This window comes from Alosa alosa, chromosome 24 (assembly GCF_017589495.1).
Source record: "Alosa alosa isolate M-15738 ecotype Scorff River chromosome 24, AALO_Geno_1.1, whole genome shotgun sequence".
NCBI lineage: Eukaryota > Metazoa > Chordata > Actinopteri > Clupeiformes > Clupeidae > Alosa > Alosa alosa.
The window spans coordinates 26,624,427-26,648,552 of record NC_063212.1 but is presented as its reverse complement, the minus strand read 5'-3'; the positions used below and the strand labels follow the sequence as shown (position 1 = coordinate 26,648,552).

Below are 24,126 nucleotides of genomic sequence, written 5' to 3'. Positions count from 1 at the left end.
TTTTAACACCATGTCTTATTCTCTACACCCGACTATCATATGCATTTGTCATGTATACAGACCTTACTGTCCTGTATTGACCCTAGGCAGATGGGTCAGGCCCTTGAGTCGTGGATCTGCTCGAGGTTTCTATATATATCTCCAATTCTAGGGAGTTTTTCCCTGTTCCCCTGTTACCCCGGTTACCCATGGGCCTCTCTCTTTCTTTTCTTTTCTTCCTTTCTTCCCTTCTTTCTCTGATTGCCTACATTCTGTAAAGCGCCATGATACATGTGTAATGTTTTGGCGCTCTATAAGCACAATAAATTGAGTTAAATTGAAATTGAAAAGGAAAAGAGCTTTAGACCGAGCGAGGGGGAGTTTCATAGAGAAAAAGCATCAGGCCTACCTGGTGTCCCTTTAATCGAGCCATTGTATGTATTCATAGCTATAACACAGAATATGCTGTGGCTGTACAAAAATCAACAATGGTCTAGATTGCTGGCACTCTAGGACAAAGCTCCCCAAAACAGCTTGGCATTCAATGAGTTAACAACCATGGTGAGTCAGGACCTCAATTTGACATTCATGCAAAGGAAAACATCTCCTGCAGTACAGTGTCCCTGTCACTGCAATAGGACATTGGGATTTTATACAACCCCACCCCCATCTTTCATAATTCTGAGAAATTCTTGAATTGTGTGCATGTGTGCGTGTACGTGTTTATGTTTGTGTGTGTGCGTGCACGTGCTTGTGGGTGTGCCTATGTGTGTGCATGTGCATGCATGCGTACATATGTCTACTGTGTGTGTATGTGTCATACGTATGATTACTGTGAATGTATGTGTGTGTGTGTGTGTGAATATCTGTTTATGCACATGTGTGCATATGGAATGGGTTAACATGACCCCTGGAGGCAAACTGACGCAAACAATTGGTCATCCTAGGCCCTACGGTTCTCAAGATATTCACAGAAAACTCTGTTGGTGTATGGTCACTAAATGTACACATAAATTAATTTATTGTATGGCCCCCCATGAATGAAAGTCCACGAAACTTTGCATGCATTCGGAGGGTGTCATAATGATCCTACACTTTCAATTTTGTGCAGTTTTGACCATGTCAGCCAGAGATATTGTGATTACAACACCTAATTTTTTGCTTTTTAATTTTTAACTAGGTGGCGCTATACATGAAATAAGTGGTAATGGGATGGGTTGACATGGCCCCTTAAGACCAACATACAAAAAAAGGTGGTCCTCCTAGGCCATACATGGGCAACATACGGCCCGCGGGCCACATCCGGCCCGTGGGCTTTCCCTGACCGGCCCGCGTAAGGTCCGCGGAAAGAACAATAGTCAAGAGCCTAGCATAGAGATAATGCACGCAAATCAATATCGTTGCTTTTATTTTGAAAGCGACTGCTATTTGCATACCATACATTTGTTGCGTGGATGCATACGATGTGAACACCCTCACTGATGTGCTGGTGAATAGAATTTGTGCTTCTCGCGTCGACACAATGCAGTTGCCTTTAAGTCGGCGTAAACCTTTCGTTTTGTCTCTTATGTCTCGTCGCTCACCACCGCCAAAGGTTGTCAGAACGAACTCCTGCTGTTTGTTGGCGATAATGGTGTTAATTTCAAAACGTTACTGGCAGATAGACAGTTTACATTCGTATAACCCGTCACTGTAACCAAAATATGTCTGAGTTTATTTGCAAAGCTTATGTTAGCGAACTAGTATGATGCTACTACCCACAGGTTGCTTGAAGCAGCCGCTCAACACACAGGGCGAAGTTGACCAATCACAGTTTTGTGCATAAAGTTAAAGCAAAACATAGCCTACATTTTAAAATAGTTTTCTTTGTGCATGTTGATTAACTAATGACAGCCTACTATTGTCTGCTTCACATTTTCATAGTCTAATTCTGCATTGAGTTAATTTAATGATGGTAATGATTTAATGATGAAATATTGCTGAGTGTTGATGAAATGGTGGCACAGGCCTATGGTTGTACTGACTCCTTCACATGTTCATGGCCTAGCCTAATTATATAGATATTGTAGTACTTTTTTATATCAGTCTTTGAAAACTGAAAAAAAAAAAAATGTCAATGTCAAAAAATCATTTTCGAGAATGAGGATTAAATACTGGACATAGATTAAATAGCCTATTGCTGTTTTTCCTTGGTCTCCCTCACATTTTCATCTGTTCTTACGAGTAGTAAACAAAACCATATGATTTACTTAATGTTATACAAAAACAGAATAGAATTGGGGAAATTAGTTGCCCACCCCTGTCCTAGGCCCTACAGTTCTCGAGATATTCACAGAAAACTGTGTCCGGCCACCTACAGGCCAGTTGGTGTACAGTAACATAAATTAATTTATTGTATGGCCGCCCATGAACGGAATTCCACAAAACTTGGCCTTGTGCCTTCAGAGGGTGTCATAATGATCCTACACTTCCAACTTCATGCAGTTTTGACCATGTTAGGTCACAGATACCTGCGATTACAACACCTCATTTTTACTTTTTTGTTTTTAACTAGGTGGCGCTATACATGAAGTGAGTGGTTATGGAATGGGTTGACATGGCCCCTTAAGATCAACATACGAAAAAAAGGTGGTCTTCCTAAACCCTACGGTTCTCGAGATATTCACAGAAAACTGTGTCTGCCCTACCCTCCTTTCGGCGGTTCAGTCCAGTGGGGGCTACAGATTAAAACGAAAAACGATGGTTCTATGCTATCCATGTGGGGCTACATGCCCACCAAGTTTCGTGTACCCCGGTTTTCAGTGTCCCGGGAATCCTTGACAGACATTTGGCCATGCGAAAAAGAAAAAATAGAAAAATGCCTATCTATCTATCTATCATGGCAAAAATATTTCTTTCATATATACTTTTCAAAAATATTTCTTTCATAGCTATGGGTATGTGTGTGTGTGAGAGATATTGGTAGATTGCCGTTTTTGTCAACAACCATGGACATTCACTGCTCGCTTGGGGCAGAAAACTTAAATGTGTTCATATGTAACCTGCGTTGTGTTGAACCTGCGCGATTCAGCCCTGCACACGCCCGGACTCGAACCCGCGAAACAGCGGCACCTCGGATCGGGAGGCGAGCGCGCTAACAATTGAGCCAGTAGCCCAATCGGTATTGCCAGTAGCAATACCGATTTTATAAACTACTTAAAAAATACAAAATACACAGAAAAACTACTCAATACAGTAACGTGAGTAAATGTATTTCGTTACTTTCCACCTCTGTTATTTAGTTACTCGAAGACATAGTTTGCACAAAATGATGATATTACCATGTTATTGTAATCTCTATTTTTATATACACTGGTTTTTACATGTTTAAAAGGTTTTCATATGTCGTAGCCATTCACATGAGTTTAAAACATGAGACATTGCGACTGCAATTGTATTTTCATTTCTACTTTGCATTTCAATATTTTGAGCATTTGCGCTTCCCGTACTCCAGTCAGAACTAGTCTGCTGGAGGTAAGCTGTGCTCCGTGATTTAATATAAAATAACATGTTTGTCTTCCACACTGGTTCAAATACGTATTTACATAAGTTGTATTGATAGATAATCTCTGCAAGTAATGCTAGTGTTGTTTAAGATGGTAACTATTGTAGGCTACGTCTTTTTGGCGGCAGCCACGTTATGTTTACTAGCTTTATGAAGAAAACACTTCTCAATTTCTTGACTTCCTTTTACGTTTATAGTGTAGATTTGGATGTGCAGTCGCAAATCGTCTGATATCAATGGATTCTTTGTTTTATGTGTGAATGCAGGTACGTTGTTTATATACACTGTTAATGAATCAATGCTTGTTGTGAATTAATGTTCAATGGAAAAAAAAAAACTATACGATCACAAAGTGTGAAATGCCAACTCTGTATGTCATTTCTTTTGCATGTTTTTATGTTTGTTTAAACTAAATTGAACAGACTATGCATTCTTTTATCTATGTTCAAGAATAGCATAGACAATGCTAGGCAGTCAGAACTACAGTCTGCTGGAGATTTGGATGTGCAGTCGCAAATCGTCTGATATCATTCGACTCTTTATGGACTCTGTGTTTTATGTGTGAATGCAGAGGGAAGTAAATACAGTGAGAAGAGTTCCTGTGCTGAGCCTCAATCATCACAACTGACACCTGCAAGAGTGAGGGTCGTCACACGCGGAGATCTAACAGCGCTGTTACGGCATTCACAAAGTCACCAAAGGTGGCCAAAGTCTGGAAGCCTTTCTACTTCTCTGTATTTCTTTTGAGCAAAAATTCTGACATGACCCCCTCAGCAGAGCAAGACCTACAACATATGCAGGCAGGTCTCGGCAAGAGAACACTCTTAGCGGCTAAGCGGCTACCAAAGTCCCTCATCAGGAAATGGACCTTGTCTATCGCAATTCAATCCATAATGCACACATATTTTTTAGGTCTCCACCTTATTTGAAAGTGCTTCCAAAAATGAAAACGATCACAGGAGGCTGGCTCTTGTCCAAAAAAGAAAACGATCACAGGAGGCTGGCTCTTGTACAAAGCAGCTGGTATGAATATCAGAGAAACTCAGACATGTTTTGATGTAACCTTCCTTTGAAACTGTTGTTGAATATTTCTCATAGCATTTATCATTCTTGAACAGGTGGAAATGGACAAAGGCATTTATCTATAGTACCCCTGAATCTGAGGGACACACAGGAAGTACAATCATAAGCACAGGAAGTACAATCAGAAGCACAAGAAGCACAATCAGAAGCACAGGAAGTACAATCAGAAGCACAGGAAGTACAATCAGAAGCGCGTCTGGAGGGGGAAACCATGTGGCCCCGTTACAGGAGGAATTCCATCTAAAGTGCCTCTTGCCTGTGATTCCCAGGAGCTTCCTCATGCCCAACGCTGTGATGCCCAGGAGTTTCCTCATGCCCAACGCTGTGATGCCCAGGAGCTTCCTCATGCCCAACGCTGTGATGCCCAGGAGTTTCCCCTCATATCATGCCCAACGCTGTGATGCCCAGGAGTTTCCTCATGCCCAATGCTGTGATGCCCAGGAGTTTCCTCATGCCCAATGCTGTGATGCCCAAGAGTTTCCCTCATATCATGCCCAACATGCCCAAAGCTGAATCCTGTGATGCCCTCATATCATGCCCAACGTGCCCAAAGCTGAATCCTGTGATGCCCTCATATCATGCCCAACGTGCCCAAAGCTGAATCCTGTGATGCCCTCATATCATGCCCAACGTGCCCAAAGCTGAATTGCGCCACTACAGCTTCTTGCCCTCCATGTTGAACAGCGTGATGTCTGGAACGTGATGTCCATTATCCCGCTTATCCTGGAATGTGACTCAGAACCAGAGGTAAAGCAATATGTCTAATGGACACTTACTGTAATGTGTAACTGCTTCCTAGAAACAACGTATGAGCACCTTCCTCAAACGTAGAAACAACGTATGAAAAAAATGTAACCCTGAGGACAGAATGGGAGAATTTCCTCCAAGAATTAACCCATGAAACGACACAATGGAGCTTTTAATATGATCCTTCATTTTTGTCTTTGCGTAGCCAACACAAGGACCAGATGGAATATCCAGTTGTGGAATTGGAACAACATGCAAGTTCCTGTGGGGACCTGAAACTCGAAAAGGTATTGCTAAGTATAATATTTTCATGAGACATTCATACTCTATGCTGATGTGTAAGAACAAGATGGCTGGAGTGATGAGGAGGTTCCACAGCATCTGACTGTTCAGAACCATGCAGCACATGAGCCCCTTCTGCCAAGCGAGAAGAAGGACTTCATCATATACGTGAAATTATACCATGATTGTGACGGAATTCATACAATTTGTTTTCCAACTGTAAGTGCATGTAGTCGCACAATAACATTTTCTAGTTGCTCAACTAGCAACATTTGATGAATTTAAAAACATTATGAAAATAGCTCTATCTCATGGGCAATCCTTCTATAGACAACATTTGATGAATTTAAAAACATTATGAAAATAGCTCTATCTCATTGGCAATCCTTCTATAGAGTGTGGGCCATTTCACTGTTCTTGTTCAGCACTTGGTTCTGTTACTTTGTTCAGCATCTGATTCTCGTAGGAATTCAAAAACATGAAAATGTCTCTGGGTGATGTGGAGGTATACTTTATGTGTCTGTCTGTCTGTGCGTTATACAGTGTGTGTTGTTTTTCAGTGTTTTTCCTTTTAAAATAAATGAGCTGTAAACTTTTTTGTTTTAATAAAAATGTTATGAAAAGTGCAGTGGAGCCTTTTGTCATTAATCTCCATCACAATGAAAGTAGTAAACCATTAACATATATGCTCTTTAATATTAACATTTAGTAGTAAACCATTAACATATATGCTCTTTAAATTGTAAAAAAAACCCAGCTCTAAAATTGTTTTTATTTGGATGGTAAAAGACAACACACCTACAACCCACTGACCTGATTCATTTATGGCTAGAGTCTACATGAACCAGAGACAGCTACAGGTTCTGCGAGCTACAAACCCAACCTGTATCATCCTGGCCAAAACTCCAGCTCCATGAGCTACAAACCCAACCTGTATCATCCTGGCCAAAACTCCAGCTCCATGAGCTACAAACCCAACCTGTATCATCCTGGCCAAAACTCCAGCTCCATGAGCTACAAACCCAACCTGTATCATCCTGGCCAAAACTCCAGCTCCATGAGCTACAAACCCAACCTGTATCATCCTGGCCAAAACTCCAGCTCCATGAGCTACAAACCCAACCTGTATCATCTGGGCCAAAACTCCAGCTTAGTCCACACGCTGTGCACTACTCCTCACTCTACGCCACTGCCAATCAGGGTTTCTGCAGGTATCAGCAAATATAATTTCATGCTTTTTCATGCCCTTTTTCATGCCACTTTAATATGAGATTGATACTGCTCCATTGGGAGTAATTATGGGGCGTGTTTCAACCGATACAGGGGGGGAATGCAATTGGATAGACCTAACCAATCAGAGCAACGAAAAAACTTACCGTGAGATGTAGGAAGAACACACTAACCATCCTTATTCTTCACAAATGCCTTAACATTGTTTTCTTGTCTTTTGTAAGTTATTATGCCGTCAATATCTCCAACAACACTCATTAGCGAAATCTAAGAGATACATAGTAGGGTAGGCTTTTAGGAAAAAAACTGATAGCCTATATCCCCTCCGTTTTTAAAAATAATTCGGTTGAACAATGATATGCTACAAACATGTTATAAACAGCTGGGAAAGGCTGTCGCAAATCCCTCGAACAGGTGGTCAATCAGAGATTTCAAACGAACGAGGGAACAACATGTCACAATCAGTGTTGTGTGTAACGCGTTACAAAGTAACGAGTTACAGTAACGAGTTACAGTAACGTAACTACTTTTTCGAGTAAAAAGTAGTGTAACGCGCTACTACTGAAAATTTGGTAACGTAACGTAGTTCCTTTTTCATATCGGCGCGACGTTACTTTTCCCAGGGACAGATTTGACAGCAACGCTGCTTTCTCAGCTGTGTGCTTGCGCAATAGGCACACGCTCCACACGGCAGCCTACATGACAGAGGCTAGTAGCATGAAGTGCAATCATAGCTCCACACGGTACGTGACAGAAGCTGGTGGCAATTAAGAGCAATAATAGCAAGTGAGACGCAGCCAACGCTAACTCCTGAGGGATGGAGGTATTCACATTACTCAAAACTAAGGGGAGGAATGTAAGTGTTAGTTGCCAGCCTATTGATACGATTTGCACTAGCTTTGCACCAAATTTCGGAGGAGCGCCTGTTTAATGAAAGAGTATAAGGCTATAAAATAACCCCTCATATATTTTGTGTTCAACTATATGCCCACAATGTATCGAGGCTATGTTATTTGATATTGTTTCATAGGGCTTTAGTGGTGGTGTTGAAGCCTATAAGCCCAAGGTTTTCTTGTCAAGTGCTCTGTTTGTGGCATTTTTTATAATAAAGAGCACAAAAGAAATACCTGTTATGTCCTCCATAGTAGAACTTTATGTAGGCCTACACATTTAAGAACAGATATTGGGTTCTGCCCAAAGACGAGCAACATAAAAGTAACGTAAAAGTAACAAGTAAGGTAATAAGTTACTTTCCATAGAGGTAACTAAGTAAAGTAACGGGTTACTTTTTTGAGAAGTAACGAGTAACTAGCAAACACTACTTTTTAAAAGTAACTTCCCCAACACTGGTCACAATGCAACACGCTGTTTTCCCTTGATGAAAGTGAAACCTAGCCTAGAAATTTAGACGCACCCTAGCGGCGGCAAATAAATTTGCTCAGCCTGTACGTCTAGTATCAAACCATAGGGATTTCTAATGGCTGACGCCATGGGCGCCATCCAATCACAGCTCTATTTTGTTAGAGAGTCTTAAAATGGGCTTAACAGGATAACGACAGTCGTGGGCGACGGTGAACAACAAGGAAGGTGGCTATGGCGAACGAAGAGCGGTTGTTTGAATCGGCGTTGGCGTCAACTTTGGAGGAGTTGGACTTTTTTTTTTAAAGTTGAGCAACACAATGCACTTAAGTCATTCCTTTCAAGAAGGATGTATTTGACGTTTTGCCGACCCGGATAACGGATATGGTCGAAGGCTGGCCTATTGCATGCCTAGGCAGTTTGAAAGACAATTCTCTGCCCGCCCTTGGATTAAGCGAGGTGAATGGTTCGATTCCAGACTATACATTTCAATGATAGGATGGCCCGTCAGGCTAAGTGAAACCATGAGTTTTCCCACATCTCAACTTTGGCCAAAGTTTTCAGAAATAATCGTTTTCAGTGATAAAACCTCATTGAAATAATATGCATTTTCCATATGTGGTCTTAGAAGCCATCTGTCTCTTTCTAGCCACAGCGTTTTTGTTGCAAACATAATCAAGAATGCCCCTTAATCACTTGAATTTCCCCTGGGGATCAATAAAGTATCTATCTATCTATCTATCTATCTATACCGAGCATGGGGCATTCTATACCGAGCATGGGGCATTCTCAATTTCCCATTTTTCATTCGCCTGTACATTGTTCTTCTTGAAACACCATACAAGTTTGCTAGAAGACCTGCAGGTAGTGCATTTGAAAGGAGGCCTTCAATAGCATCTGCAGCTTTGCTTAAGACCTATAGGTAGTGCCTTTGAAAGGAGGCCTTCAATAGCATCTGCAGCTTTGCTTAAGACCTATAGGTAGTGCCTTTGAAAGGAGGCCTTCAATAGCATCTGCAGCTTTGCTTTAGCGAGGCCGTCCGAGCTCTCCCACAGTCACAGTTTCAACATCTGATACATTAACTGATGCTAGTTCAGCAGAGCTAGCTGGCAAGCTAAGAATGTCATCTGATGCTAGTTGAGCAGCGATAGCTGGCAAGCTAAGCATGTCATCTGATGCTAGTTGAGCAGATCTAGCTGGCAAGCTAAGCATGTCGTCTGATGCTAGTTGAGCAGATCTAGCTGGCAAGCTAAGCATGTCGTCTGATGCTAGTTGAGCAGATATAGCTGGCAAGCTAAGCATGTCAATCAGCTCCTGTAGGCGTTCATGGGCGTAATGCCATTGTTGACAAGTAGAGCTCCTGCTGAGCCACATCCAAAAGGTAATCTAAATCTAACATTTCATTTCTAAGAATTAAGCTTAAAGGGGTGTCAGGATTTTGGACATAGGACCTCATTTCCAAGTTAGCAAGTGTGATATTTATCAGTGGATACCGTTTTCAACACGTTTCCTCCAGTCCTTCTAGTCGCAGTTTGCAGGTGCTAGGCTAGCGCAAGTCATCAGTATGTGTTAGCCTGCCACTAAAAACAGTCTTACCCACTCCACAGTACACCCGAGGCAAATAAATTATAATGCCAGACTGGCATTATGTAAATGTCTGTGTTGATAGATTTATATCTAACATTATTCTATCCTTGCAATTTCAATGATCGCATTACATTTTGAGGGATTAGTTTCCTAGCAGCGGCGGAATTATATTAGTACTGCGCCGAAAAGTAAACAGACAAGCGCACTCCAATTGGAATACCTAGTAGTAGCCTAGGTAAAATCAGTCCGCCGTTGCTTATATGCCTACTACTAACTTCAGGGAACAAATATAACAATTGCAATGCGATGCAAGTGTAGTTTTATTTTTAACACTATTCTATCAACACAGACATGTAATTTCACCCGAAGTTGCTGCACCTTCCAATGAGCGTTGTCTGAGCTGTTATCACATCTACTTCCTTGTAATAAAATGGGCTGATACTACATAGGCCAGTCATTCCTTTACAAGACGATTTATACAGACAGTACCTTCAAGAATTTGTATTGCATTCATTGTGTCTACACTTGAGATAAATAAGTTTGGTTTTTCTTTTATCACAGACACATTTATTGGTAGATGTTTTTTCTTTACCTTGACATGTTTTGATGTATACTTCCGTCTTCATCAGAAGGTCACACGGTGGAGTAGTGTGACACGTTTTTATCAGCTGAGTACCTTCAAGAAGTTTACCGATCGCCGCCATCTTGAATTTAGTCACAATAAGTCGAGCGACGAGTACGAATGAACAGGTATGATAAGGGATCAGATTCCAAAAATAATTCAGTGTAAATGCATGGATTCCAGTTGCTTTCAGTAGCAGCAACTGAAATCCATGCATTGCCACGGAATTATTGTACTGTCTGTATAAATCGTCTTCTAAATAAACTACCAGAGCTTTTTCAAAGTTCTCAATGTCTCGTTTTAAATGTCAAGGCCCTCAGAAGTCTACCAATGAAGTCTGGAGCTACTTTGAGCCTCGTAAATGGTGTAAAACAGTGATTTATTTGCATGGCTAGGCTGATGCCCGAGGCACCCCCATCGAAAAATTGTTGGTAGCATCGGTTAACTAGCGCCAGATTTCTGAGTGCAGGGGACAAGCCGAGATGGGCTATGAGCTATACGTTCACACTCGGTATCATGTTTCAACACACTTTAGGTCAATATCACACCGGAATTCTCCTTTCAGCATACAACTTTGCATAACATTTCCAATAGACCCTTTCAAGAGAGTTCCATTATCAGCATCATAGTTGGCCCCACAAGGCTTCCGTTTTTGACATTCCATATGTTATCTTAATGCAGAGGAAGTAGATTGGGAACCCAATAGAACGTTCAAGCATTGTTTTTGTTTTTATTGTTGAAAGGGTCTATAGGCCAGTTAGCATGTTAGCCAGCACATTTTGTGTAAACTGGCTGTTTATGTTGTTTCACAGCCTTTTGCTTGTGGGTAGTCTAGTTAGTTCGCTAGAATTAATTAGACTAATAGACAAGTCTCCTGATATCGCTTTTTTTTGCAGAGCCAAAAAATTCCCACACGCTTTTCTAGCTGCGGGGCAGAGCAGTAGAGATTGATAAAGGCTATTCTATCCACTGCATTCTCCATCATGTCCAGCATCTTTTCAAGTTAGCTTACAAAATCAAAAGTTTGGCGTTGCTATGACACCAGGTTTGAGTGTGTGATTTTGAAGGGAGCAAGTGAGGAGGAGAGAGAAATCACGAGAGAGTTTGTTGGGTCCGTTCGTTTAAAAATGTCGTTGTTGTGCTACACGATAATTCTGTGGGTGCATTATTTCCACCATATTCATATTCTCATGTTTTAATCAGGGCTCCGATCCGGTTCAAGGAACGAAAACCGAAAACTTACGGAATTTTACGAGGAGCGGAAACGGAAACGAAAACAAAATGGTCTTCAACTGTTCCGGAACAGAAACGTTATTCTGAAATCCACAAAACCGGTTAATAACGTTTTTTTTTTTCGTTCTCTATATAACAGCCTAATAATTTCATTTCTGCAGTTTGAAAAAAAAAAACCTAATAAATGGACCTTTGGTCCAGATGTGTATATTTTGTCTTGCTGTTGTAATGTAACCTATCCGTCTGCCACTTCGAAGGCCAGCTCGTGAGCGTAGGCTACTGAAACTGATTTGAAATTGTTTGTAGCCTATTTTGCCTGTCCACGACTTGTCGTTTTAAAGTCGGGATTTGAAATGTTTGCGCAATTATAGCCTATTCTATGTAGAAGAGTTAAACGGGAAATTTGAGATAGGCCTTGTCAGCAACAGACAGGTTCGCTAATAAACAGGGTTGGAATTATAGCGCAAGCCTTTGAAGATCTCCATATGGATAAAACTTAGGCTACAACCAAGTAAGGAGTTTAGCACGTATCCAGAAATATTTTTGATAAGAAATTATTTATAGGCATAGGTTAGGCCTACAGTAAGTCTGTAGGCTATGGGATGGATAGCCCATCTGAATGTTTTTGGATGCTGCCTGTGATTTATTATTTTTCGGCATAGCTATGGTATAGGCTAAATCAAGGGGAAATAATGAGTACGTCTATTCTAAGGTAAAGTCCACAAAAATAGACTTGATAGGCCCACCAAACACTGCCAGAACTTTAAGAACGAACGATATTTTGCGTTCCCTGTCAGTGCTGAAGTCACACTCCTCACACACACACACACACACACACACACAGAGAATGGGTCATACACACACACCTGCAGTATCCAGAGTCATGAATATACAGCATTGAAGAATTGTGGTCACTGAGACATTTATTGTGGCTGTGTTTTAATTGTACCCATAAACTATAGCTAGCTGCATTAGTAAATGGGCTCTATATAATCAGATGCCTTGTTAAAGGGTTATATTCAGAGTTAAGTGTTGCCATTAACAGAGTTATATTCAGAGTTAAATGTCAGCCTTCTGAGACTGGGACAGAAGGTCACTTCATTTGATAAGGCCCAATTCATCTTTTCTAATGGCAACATGGTGTGTGTGTTTGTGTGCATGTGTGAGTGTGTGCATGCGTGAGTGTGTGTAAGTGTGAGTGTATGCGTGTGTCTGTGTTAGGCCCCCAAATCCTATTGTGTGTGTGATTTTATGCGTGTGTGTGTGTTTGTGTATGTGTGTGTGCGTGTGTGTGTAATACCTCTTAATGAGTAACTTCAGACAGTCGGTAGCCTCCTCAACTAGAGCGATGGTGTGTGTGTGTGTGATTTTGTGTGTGTGTGTGCGTGTGTGTGTAATACCTCTTGATGAGTAGCTTCAGGCAGTCGGTAGCCTCCTCCACTAGAGCGATGGTTGTGTGTGTGTGCGTGCGTGTGTAATACCTCTTGATGAGTAGCTTCAGGCAGTCAGTAGCCTCCTCCACTAGAGCGATGGTGTGTGTGTATGTGTGTGTGTGTGTGTGTGTGCGTGTGTGTGTAATACCTCTTGATGAGTAGCTTCAGGCAGTCGGTAGCCTCCTCCACTAGAGCGATGGCCTCCAGGAGTGTGAGCTCAGCACAGGGCTCTTCCGTTCAGAGACACCAGCTCATCGTCCACACACACTCCCGCTAGGCACGCTGGGCTGCCCTCCACCACCTACAACACACACACACACACGCATTAGTTAATCAATGAACACATGCTCGCTCAAATAGAGGAAATGTCCAGCACTTTTAGAAATTGATCCACCTGAAGAATTCCCCAGTACAGGGCTTAGTCACACAGTGTCAAGCAACCAACTAGTTAACCAATCAGGCAATTAAAGGCCGTGTTGCAGGGTTCATTTTCCAATGAATGTGTTGGTAATAAACATAACCATTGTATTTGATGTTGTTGGGTATCACAAAACGGAATATAATGCGAAAAAGTAAGTACTATTTTACAGCGGTTTGCAGTGATTCTCCTTTCCCCCACAATGCATTGCATTACGTCACCTTGGGGAGGCTACAGACCAAAGCCCACCTTGAGACCCTTGAGAGTAACGAGAGAGGAGTAAAGAGAGACGAGTAAGGGATTGTTCAGCAGTAGATTATAGATATAGACAGTGCAGATTATAGATAAATATATATATATATATATATATATATATATATATAGAGAGAGAGATAGCCTAGACAGGTAGACAGGTAGATAGATAGATAGATAGATAGACAGGTAGATAGATAGATAGATAGATAGACAGATAGATAGATAGATAGACAGGTAGATAGATAGATAGACAGGTAGATAGATAGATAGATAGCTAGATAGATCATCAGTCGTCTGCTGGTCGCGGGGTGAGCTCCTCGACCAGCGGCCAAAACGCACTCGCTTCCCTAGCGTTACAGCAGCTCTCCACCGCACTTTATATTTCTAGATCTTCTGACTAAATTTACCCGGTAGCCTACTTATCTGAACTAACAACATGATCACTATTACTAGATATAAAGTAAAATGTTGATAGTCTCTATCTCAGTGCTTCTGCATTCTCAGGTTTAAAGGTAAAGTCTCTATCTTAGTGCTTCTGCATTCTCAGGTTTAAAGGTAAAGTCTCTATCTCAGTGCTTCTGCATTCTCTTAAAGGTAAAGTCTCTATGCCATTCTCAGGTTTACGACCAGCTCTCAATCAGTGGTGACACCTATTAATTAAATGTACCCGTTCTCTAAAACCAGGTTGCATGGCGATGCCCACAGGACTTATGGTGACAGGTGTGTGTCTTTCGTCCAGCAATGCCCATCGCTTGCCCAGCAATGCCCCTGATCCGTCACTTGCCCAAGGCCCTGACCAGAACGGCCGACATACTGGGCCACAAGTTACAGTGATTCACAGACTCACCCCTGTTGAGCCACAAATCACCGGCATACCCCCCCCCCATGGGGAAATAAGTTAAATGAATATTTAGCAACCCAGTATGACTAAGAATAGTTTCTCTCACAGTAGCAAGGGTCTTGATATCAACCCAGTATGACTAATTTACCCCCAAAGGTTACAGTAATATATTTACCCCCATGGAGTAGAAGTTACAGAAAGATATTTACCCCTGGGGCAGAAGTTACAGTAATATATTTACCCCTCTTGGGGCAGAAGTTACAGTAACATATTTAGAGTAGAAGTTACAGAAAGTTACGTACACACACACACACACCACACACACACACAGGACAGCAGATGAATTCCACTCTGGGTCGATAATATGTCCACAGATATACAAACTTACATATACAAAATACACGCACATACACACACGCACACACCCACATACATACATACATACGGGACAACAGGTGTGTGTGTGTGTAAGGCAGGGCGTTACTGTTAAATAGTTTTCATTTTAGTTACATAATTTCACCACAAGATGGCAGTGAACACACAGACAGCTGAAGATGGAGGACAGTCGACTCTTTCTGGGATTAAGAGACTCTGATAGGAAGCAGCATCGAAACACACACAGACAATGTGCACACACACACAGGGGTGAAGGAGTGAAGAGGAGGAGGAATGGAGGAGGGGAGGAGAGGAAGAGGGGGAGAGGAGAGATGGAGGGGAGAAGCATAAAGCATCTGGACCGTGTCAGCACTGACAGCTCAACATCTCTGGACAGTGGAGGCCAAATCACCAATCACTTACCAGCTCCACAACTGCCAAGGGGATGGACAAGCACGTAAACACACACACACACACACACATACACAATACACACACACACTAAATGTGTAAACACGTTTATCCGATGCTTCAGAAAGGTTCCAAAATAAAATGTCTACACAGAGAACAATAAACACATCAAACATGCATGAAACACACACACACACAGCTGTCTTGCTTATAGCGTGCAGGGAGACGTGTGTGTTCCCTGGCTGGTGTGTGTGCTGGTGTGTTATGTGATGATGTGTGTGATATTCAAATCTATTCCAGTCCCGCCAGGATTTTGCCTTTTTTGAGATTGTTGCTAAAATGCCTGATTTCGGAGCAACTTTTCTAAAACATTGCAGTGTTTTTAGGCGTTATTAGGTGTTTTTTTTTTTTAATTGAGGGCAACTAAGGGTAGTAAGACCAAAAATCTAAATTTGTAGAACTGTCAAAAACAGACAGTCACCCCCCTAAAACATGTCATATGTTTCAATACATTCATATATTTTGGAATTCATATTAACACTAATGATACACTAACAATAATGTGTTTTTTAGCTTTTTTTTAATTACGAAAATAGACACTCTAATAACCTTATGTGCAATTTTGGGAACTCTATGATGAATGGAACTGAAATAGATGACAATCGAAAACTCGCACGATCTGGACATTTAATCTGGACATTTTATCATAACTCGGCTTTTGATGGTTGCCGCTTTGGGTCGAATCAGTGACGCATGCACATCAGTTCAAAACCAGGCCATTTATTTTCATTTGTTTATCACTAGGTGGCAGTCTCGCCAGGTCTCGCTAGATCACTTCCAGGAAACTTTACAGGCAACACTTCATATTTCATGAAAGACGCTATATCTCCATTTCTAGGAAGAAAACAGGGATTTTGATGAAAACTAGCCACTGTTTAGCTTGGGGTTTCTCAGGAACAGTAACGGTTTGTACCCACTGAGAGCTTAAAGTCTCACCTTTCAAATGAGCCATAGTATGTGTCCATAGCTATAACATAGAATACGCTGTGGCTCTACAAAAAACAATGAAACCATGGTGGCCTATAGCGTTAGTGTTCTATGTATTGTCATCAAAACTGCAGAGGAACGAACAAGTTATAGGGCAGTCTCTGGTGTCTGCAGAAGGGAGTGTGGCATCTGACTCAATATTCTGTGCTACGGACTGTGGTGGTAGATGAAATTTCACGGGGAAACTATGAAAATTAGTCAAAATTGTTTGGACAAAATTGCAAGGTCGCCCAGAATTTGCGGGGATGGTTGAATTTGCGTTAATTGTTGCGTTTTTTGCGATCACGTATTCCTGGGACTGATATTTGTGGTCCCTTCTCCTGATAACATCAGCATGTGTTTCCTGCTAGAGGTTTTAGTGAGTCAGTTGTGACTGTGTGTGTGTGTGTATGTATGTGATTCTAGATCAGTAGTCTAGCCCATAAACGGTGTGTGTGTGTTAATATGCGATTCTAGATCATTAGTGTAGCCCTGCTTGGTTAATAAACAGTGTGTGTGTTTGTATGCGATTCTAGATCAGTAGTCTAGCCCTGCTTGGTTAATAAACGGCGTGTGTGTGTGTGATTCTAGATCAGTAGTCTAGCCCTGCTTGGTTAATAAATGGTGTGTGTGTGTTAGAGCCCGTCCGATTTATCGGCGGGCCGATATTATCGGCCGATATTAGGCATTTTCCAAACTATCGGTATCGGCATTTATAATGGCCGATAAATTAATATTTTAAAATAAAATAAAAACGGACGAAACACCCTTCAACCATGTTATGAGTGTTGGCGTTGTATAGTTTGTCCACCAGAGGGCACTATACACCGTCCCTGCTGGCAACACTCATGTATAACGCGCCACACATCCTGCAACCTGCTGATCCAGCCAGAGTCGGGCAGAGAGAACCAGTTATCCGCGAGTGAGATCATCAGTGAAGTGTGTTCATGGTTGGTCACGAGACATACATTGCTTGAATAACAATTAAAAGAACATCCCCATCAGTTCTCTTAACTCAAATAAGCATGACAAAATTCGTGAAAACAATGTCCAGTTTTGCTGCTGTTAAATAAGCCGAGAGTGAAGCGGAATTAGCTAGTAATTACGTTACGTTGTTACAGTGTAGTTGACTGTCTGTCCTTTTAACTTTTGACAATGTGACTGAAGATGTATTTCTTTAATATCGTGACAGTTATAGCAGTGAGACGTATCATCTCTCCCCGGCCTGTTATTTTGAAAGCGTATGTTTTACAATTTGCAGTATGACGTTATCCATTGCTAAATTATGGCTCATCATAGACTAGCTAACCACAAAGCTAGCTAATGCCATGACTATCAGTGGAAGACCGCTAACGTTAACATTAATGAGCTTGGAAACCACAACGAACTTATTCTGCCTAAATAAAGTAATGATTACTGTATTTATAACTAGTATATCTGTAGTTACAGTCGCTGCATTGTAAAATGTAAGTTAGACGTGCGTGGAGTGAATATTTAGACATAGAGAAAAAGTATCAAACGTAGCTTGTGCAAAACGTAGCTTGTGCATAAAAGTTAGCTTTTCTTTTACACCTGTGTGAAATCCAATGACGCCAAGTGTGCGTTTCAGACTGTCGCAGCCGCAGCCGTTTCAGCCGCAGCATAAACGAGTTACATAATGGATTTAGATCACTAAATAGTAGGTTTTAGAAGGCAGGCAGCAACTGATGATTGAAAATGGTTTGATGTAGCTTGATGGAAATAAGTGCAGGTAAAGGGATAAGCAAGCTGACATTGTAATTATAAGGTAGCTTATAAGGCAATAGGGACTAATTATTACACACGCACACTCAAAGACTAAGTTTCATATCTTAAGTTTCTATTTTTATACATTTTATTTATCAGAACTTTAATATATTTTGATGTTCCTCTGTTCCACTGTGACAATATTATTTAAAAATAAACAAGTTTGTTTTTAAAATGCATTATCATATTATTTTAGTCAATACTCATAAATAACTACAAATAACTAATGTTAGGGAAATCTGTTAATGTTTTATTGCGCGTTTCTGAAAAAAAAAAATATATATATATCGGCCGATATATCGGATTTTTAAATCAACAAATATTTGTATCGGTATCGGCCTTCAAAATCCTTTATCGGTTGGGCTCTAGTGTGTGTGTATGTGATTCTAGATCAGTAGTCTAGCCCTGCTTGGTTAATAAACGGTGTGTGTGTGTGTGCGTGGATGTGATTCTAGATCATGATTCCGCTCAGGGCTACACACACACACACACACACACACACACACACACACACACACACACACACACACACACACACACACACAAACAAACACACACAAACACACACACACACACACACACACACACACACACAAACACACACACACACACACACACAGTTTATTCTCCCGTCAGTGATGCTGTGCAGTATAGCTGTCCGAGAGGAGGGCACAGCCCTATATGGAGCAACACTGTGTGTGTGTGTGTGTGTGTGAGTGTGTACATATGTATAAGTGTGTGTGTGTGTGAGTGTGTGTGCGTGCGTGTGTATGTATGTGTGCGTGGGTGTGTGTGTGTGCGTGTGTGTGTGTGTGTGTGCATATGTATAACTGTTTGTGTGTATGTGTGTGTGTGTGTGCATATGTATGAGTGTGTATGTGTGTGTGTGTGTGCATATGTATGAGTGTGTATGTGTGTGTGTGCCATTCCTCACATACAGTCGAACAGAGAAACTCACAGCACTTCCCAAAAAAGGAGGGGAAAGCTTTTAGAATATTCACATGGACACACACACTCATACATACACTCACTCACACACACACACAGACACTTACACACACACACACACACAAACTCATACACACACTCACTCACACACACACACACACACACACACTCACACACACACACGGCTAGAGCAGACACACACACACACACACACAGACACACACTCACACACACACAGACACACACACATGGCTAGAGCAGACACACACACACACAGACACACACACTCACCAACACATACACACACACACACACAGCTAAAGCAGACACACTAATGCTAATACTTCTGAAAGGTCACTCAGTCCATCGTAAACAGCAGGCTGATGAAGTCAGTGGTGTGTAGGAGTTCTAAAGCACTAACCTGACAGAGAACCGGTGCTGAGGGTTTGTTCTCTCACTGTAGAACGGTTCTCTATTCTGCTCTAGAGGAACCATGTGGATCCTCAGACAGAAGCTCTAGCAAGTGGAGTCAAAGTGCAACACAAGAACCGAGACATGTACCACAAGAACCCAGACATGTACCACAAGAACAGGGACATGCACCACTAGAACCGAGACATGTACCACTACAACAGAGACATGTACCACAAGAACCGAGACATGTACCACAAGAACCCAGACATGTACCAGTATACCACAAGAACCCAGACATGTACCACAAGAACAGAGACATGTACCACAAGAACCGAGACCAGTGTGCCAGTGTACCAGGTGTTTAACTCTTCACCTAGCTCTCTCACACACACACATGCACACACACACTCACCAAGCTCTCTCACACACACACATGTACACACATGCACACACACTCACACATGCACACAAAGACACACTCACCAAGCTCTCTCTCATACACACACATGTACACACACCTAGCTTTTTATACACACACACATGTACACCCATGCACAGACACCTAGCTCTCTGACACACACACATGCACAGACACCTAGCTCTCTCACACACACACATGGACACACACACACCTAGTTCTCTCACACACAACCATGCACACACACTGAGCTCTCTCACACACACACATGCACACACACACACCTAGCTCTCTCACACACAACCATGCACACACACTGAGCTCTCTCACACACACATACGCGCACACACATGTACACACACAAACACTCACCTAGCTCTCTCACACACACACATGCACAAACACCTAGCTCTCTCACACACACTGGAAAGGGGTGCTGGCTGGCTGCCTCTCTGAGTTTCCATGGTAACGGCCCCCCTGCCCCTCTAAAATGGGAAGCGGTTATGACTTCATCTTCTCTGTACTCAATCCAGGTCTCCCGAAACGTCTCAGGCAAACCCCCCTGCCTTATAAGGACATCAGAATCCCCAGCACACACACACACACACACACAGAGTAACTCACGCCTCTCATTCCTGAGCACAGCACACAGGAAACACACACACATGTACACAAACACACTTGCAGCTCTCCCATACAAACATACAAACACAGCTCACACAGCTGTACAAAATCCATATATACACTTTAGTGTGTGTGCGTGTGCGTCTGTGTGCATGTATGCGTGCGTCTGTGTATGTGTGTCTGTGTGTGTGTGTGTGTGTCTCTGTGTACATGATGTATGTGTGTGTGTCTCTGTGTGCATGATTTATGTGTGTGTGTGTCTGTGTGCATGGTGTGTGTGTGTGTGAGAGTGTGTGTTTGTGTGTGTATGTGTCTCTGTGTGTTTGTGAGTGTGTGTGAGTGTACTCCAGCTGTTTCAGGCAGATCTGGGTAAATGTTTGTCAGGATGACTGTGAGTGACGTTCCAGACTGACCCCAGCAGCAACACACACCCTGCTGGTAAGGCCCACAGACTGCAGATTTAACCCAATGTGTGTGTGTGTGTGTGCGTTCGTGCTTGTGTGTGTGTGTGTGAGAGTGTGTGTGTGTGTGTGTTGGGTTATGGGATGGTGAGGGTGTGTGTGTGTTGGGTTATGGGATGGTGAGTGTGTGTGTGTGTTGGGTTATGGGATGGTGAGGGTGTGTGTGTGAGTTTAGTTGTGGGAGACCAGTGATTCTAGAATTGTATGCTGCTGTTTGTTATGGAAGCAAACACAGTGTTGTTGCATAGGGACGGAGCACTGCGCTTCAGAACACAGCATGGGATTCCATCTCCTGACACACACACACACACACACACACATCCACGCACACACACACAGACACAGCATTTCTGCAGCATTGAAAGTGCCCAAGAGCATGCATTAGTGTTGCAAGGTGTATCGATACTAAAAAGGTATCACGATGCCTTCACGCAAAAAACGATACGATTTCCAACGTTTTTAGAATCGATACTTTATTAAAATAATAACATTATGTGTCTGTATGAACTGCTGCTCTCTGCTCCTTGCACGCATATAGGCAAGTGGGCGTGTCAGGCAGGCAGCTCTGAGTGAGTGAGTGCGCAGTAACGTCAACATAGTTCTTTGCCGACAGTCCTCGGCCTTGTGGATAAAACAAAAGGTGATGTGAAATCTGGACTGGAATTATTTTGGATACATCGCGAATAGTGAAGGCAAGCCATCAGGTACACAGAGGCCCGTTTGTGAAATATGTTTCAAAGTCATTTAAAAGCAGTAGGCTATGCATGGAACTTGGCTAAACACCTCGCAGACATCCCAACATTTTTAAAGAGTTCAAAGAACGACAGGTTGACGAATATGCTATAGAAAACACGACTACATGGTTAGTGCCAAGTTCTTCTCTTCTGTTTTAGTCTAGCCTAAGTGAAACAAGTATGGTTCTCTGGGATAAAGCGAACCTTCCTTCATCACTGAATTTTGACGAGGCATAACCAGCTGTAGGCTAATCATTTTGACGAGACATAACAAGCTGTAACGTGCTAACGTGATGAAAGCGCAATGTTCACGCCAGAATAACATTACCAACACTACCAAACAATCTATTTCATGTTCGGTCAGTACTACTGTATTTGTCATGGCATGTAGACTGCAATTTGTTCAATAAGTATTGCCCAGATGTAGGATAGGCTACCCGAAATGCGCTAATTAAAGCCCACAGCATATATTACCACTAAAGCGTGTTGAGTCCTAATAATAATAGCGGCTTATTGTTACGTGGTAGCAAATCATGTTATCAAAGAAATAGACGTAATGTAGGAATGCACTCAGACATATTGCAACAGGTATTGGTGTAGGCCTATCTGACGAAGACCTGGGTGGTTGGAACGTTGTACTTGCACACTGGGCGCAAAGAAGACTATCCTCACATTTTTCCCTTTGCAACTGTCAAAGAAATCCCATGAACACGGGAAGTCTTAGGGTAGCCTATACTGTACATCAGATGGCCTAAAGATTAGCCTCCTCTGCATAGCATTCAGTGATTTGCATGCAGTAATTTCAACACTGACCTTGATCTAGCTTAGTTTGGCTATTTAAAGCTACTTTATTGCCAAAACACAACACAATGTAAATGAACTATAACAAACAATAAAGGATTTAATCACACAGGTTTACTATTTTACTGACTATAAAAAATAATAATTATGTAGTAAGTTTAGAAGTTTAGAACCCAGAATTGACCTGCACACTACAAAAGTGCACCGAATTCAACACAAATGACTCAATACACTTGGAGGAGGTATGAGTCCTTTCTTTTCCAGATATCTAGGATTTCGCCTTAGTATCGTTTCAGTATCGAGCATCATGATATTTATGGCAGGTATCATATCGAAGTCATAATTTCGGTATCGTAACAACACTAGCATGCATGGTAGTCTCCATCATTCTGAAATGATAAAAACAACCAACAGTTTTCCTAGATCTGGCCACTCAGCCAAACTGAGTAATCTGGGACAGATGGCCTAGGTCAGACAGGTAACCAAGGGCCAAAGTCAAAGTCAAAGTCTGCTTTATTGTCAATTTCTTCACATGTCAAGACATACAAAGAGATCGAAATTACGTTTCCCACTATCCCACGGTGGAGACAAGACATATTTTACCAATTAGGTCCACAGACAAACATAACATTCAAGTAAACAATATAAAAAGTAAAAATAAGAAGGCACATATAATGAAGAAATAAGAGCAGCAAAATTTGGGTTGAAATTGTGCAATTGTGCATACAGTAGACAGTCAATATAATAGTGCAAAAGTCAGGCCAATAAAAGGCTGAGGTAGTTCTATTTGACCTAAGTATGCATGTGGCATAGTGGTGCAAGTTATGTAAGAGCAGCAGAAGTGTGTTCAGAAGTGTTCAGGACAACAGGACAACAACAACAAGTTGCAAAGTGTGCAAGTGTACAAGTGGGAGTGCAAGGCAGCCATTGTGGGTCCAAAGTCCAGGATGTTATGTAGCTGAGGGTGGAGGGGGGGGAGGGGGAGAGAGTTCAGCATCCTAACAGCCTGGTGTATGAAGCTGTTGGTGAGTCTGGTGGTGCGGGAGCGCAGCTTCCCAATGGTCACTATGTTCTTTTGTGAAGATGAGAGAAGCGTACAGAAGGACAAACATCAGTGCAACACACCAATTAGGCCTTTATGGTACGTAGGCATGTGTGTGTGTGTGTGTGTGTGTAAGAAACCAGCACTGAGCTGCCCTGACCAGGCGTGTGTGTGTAAGAAACCAGCACTAAGCTGCCCTGACCAGGCGTGTGTGTGTGTGTGTGTGTGAGAAACCAGCACTGAGCTGCCCTGACCAGGCGTGTGTGTGTAAGAAACCAGCACTGAGCTGCCCTGACCAGGCGTGTGTGTGTGTGTGTGTGTGTGTGTAAGAAACCAGCACTGAGCTGCCCTGACCAGGCGTGTGTGTGTGTGTGTGTGTAAGAAACCAGCACTGAGCTGGGTGTGAGTGTGTGTGTTAGTGCACTGTGTGTGTGTGTGTGTGTGTGTGTGTGTGTGTGTTAGTGATCTGTGTGA

The 24,126-nt window shown here is 42.1% G+C and overlaps 1 protein-coding gene across 1 annotated transcript in view; it reads right to left on the bottom strand.

Moving 5' to 3' along the window:
* Positions 1-24,126, bottom strand: part of LOC125289332 (synaptopodin-2) — a 76,308-nt gene that overhangs the window by 26,173 nt on the left and 26,009 nt on the right. Inside the window, 2 exon segments of the mRNA XM_048236086.1 lie at positions 13,248-13,330; positions 13,332-13,400. Coding sequence (XP_048092043.1) covers positions 13,248-13,330; positions 13,332-13,400 — 152 coding nt within the window.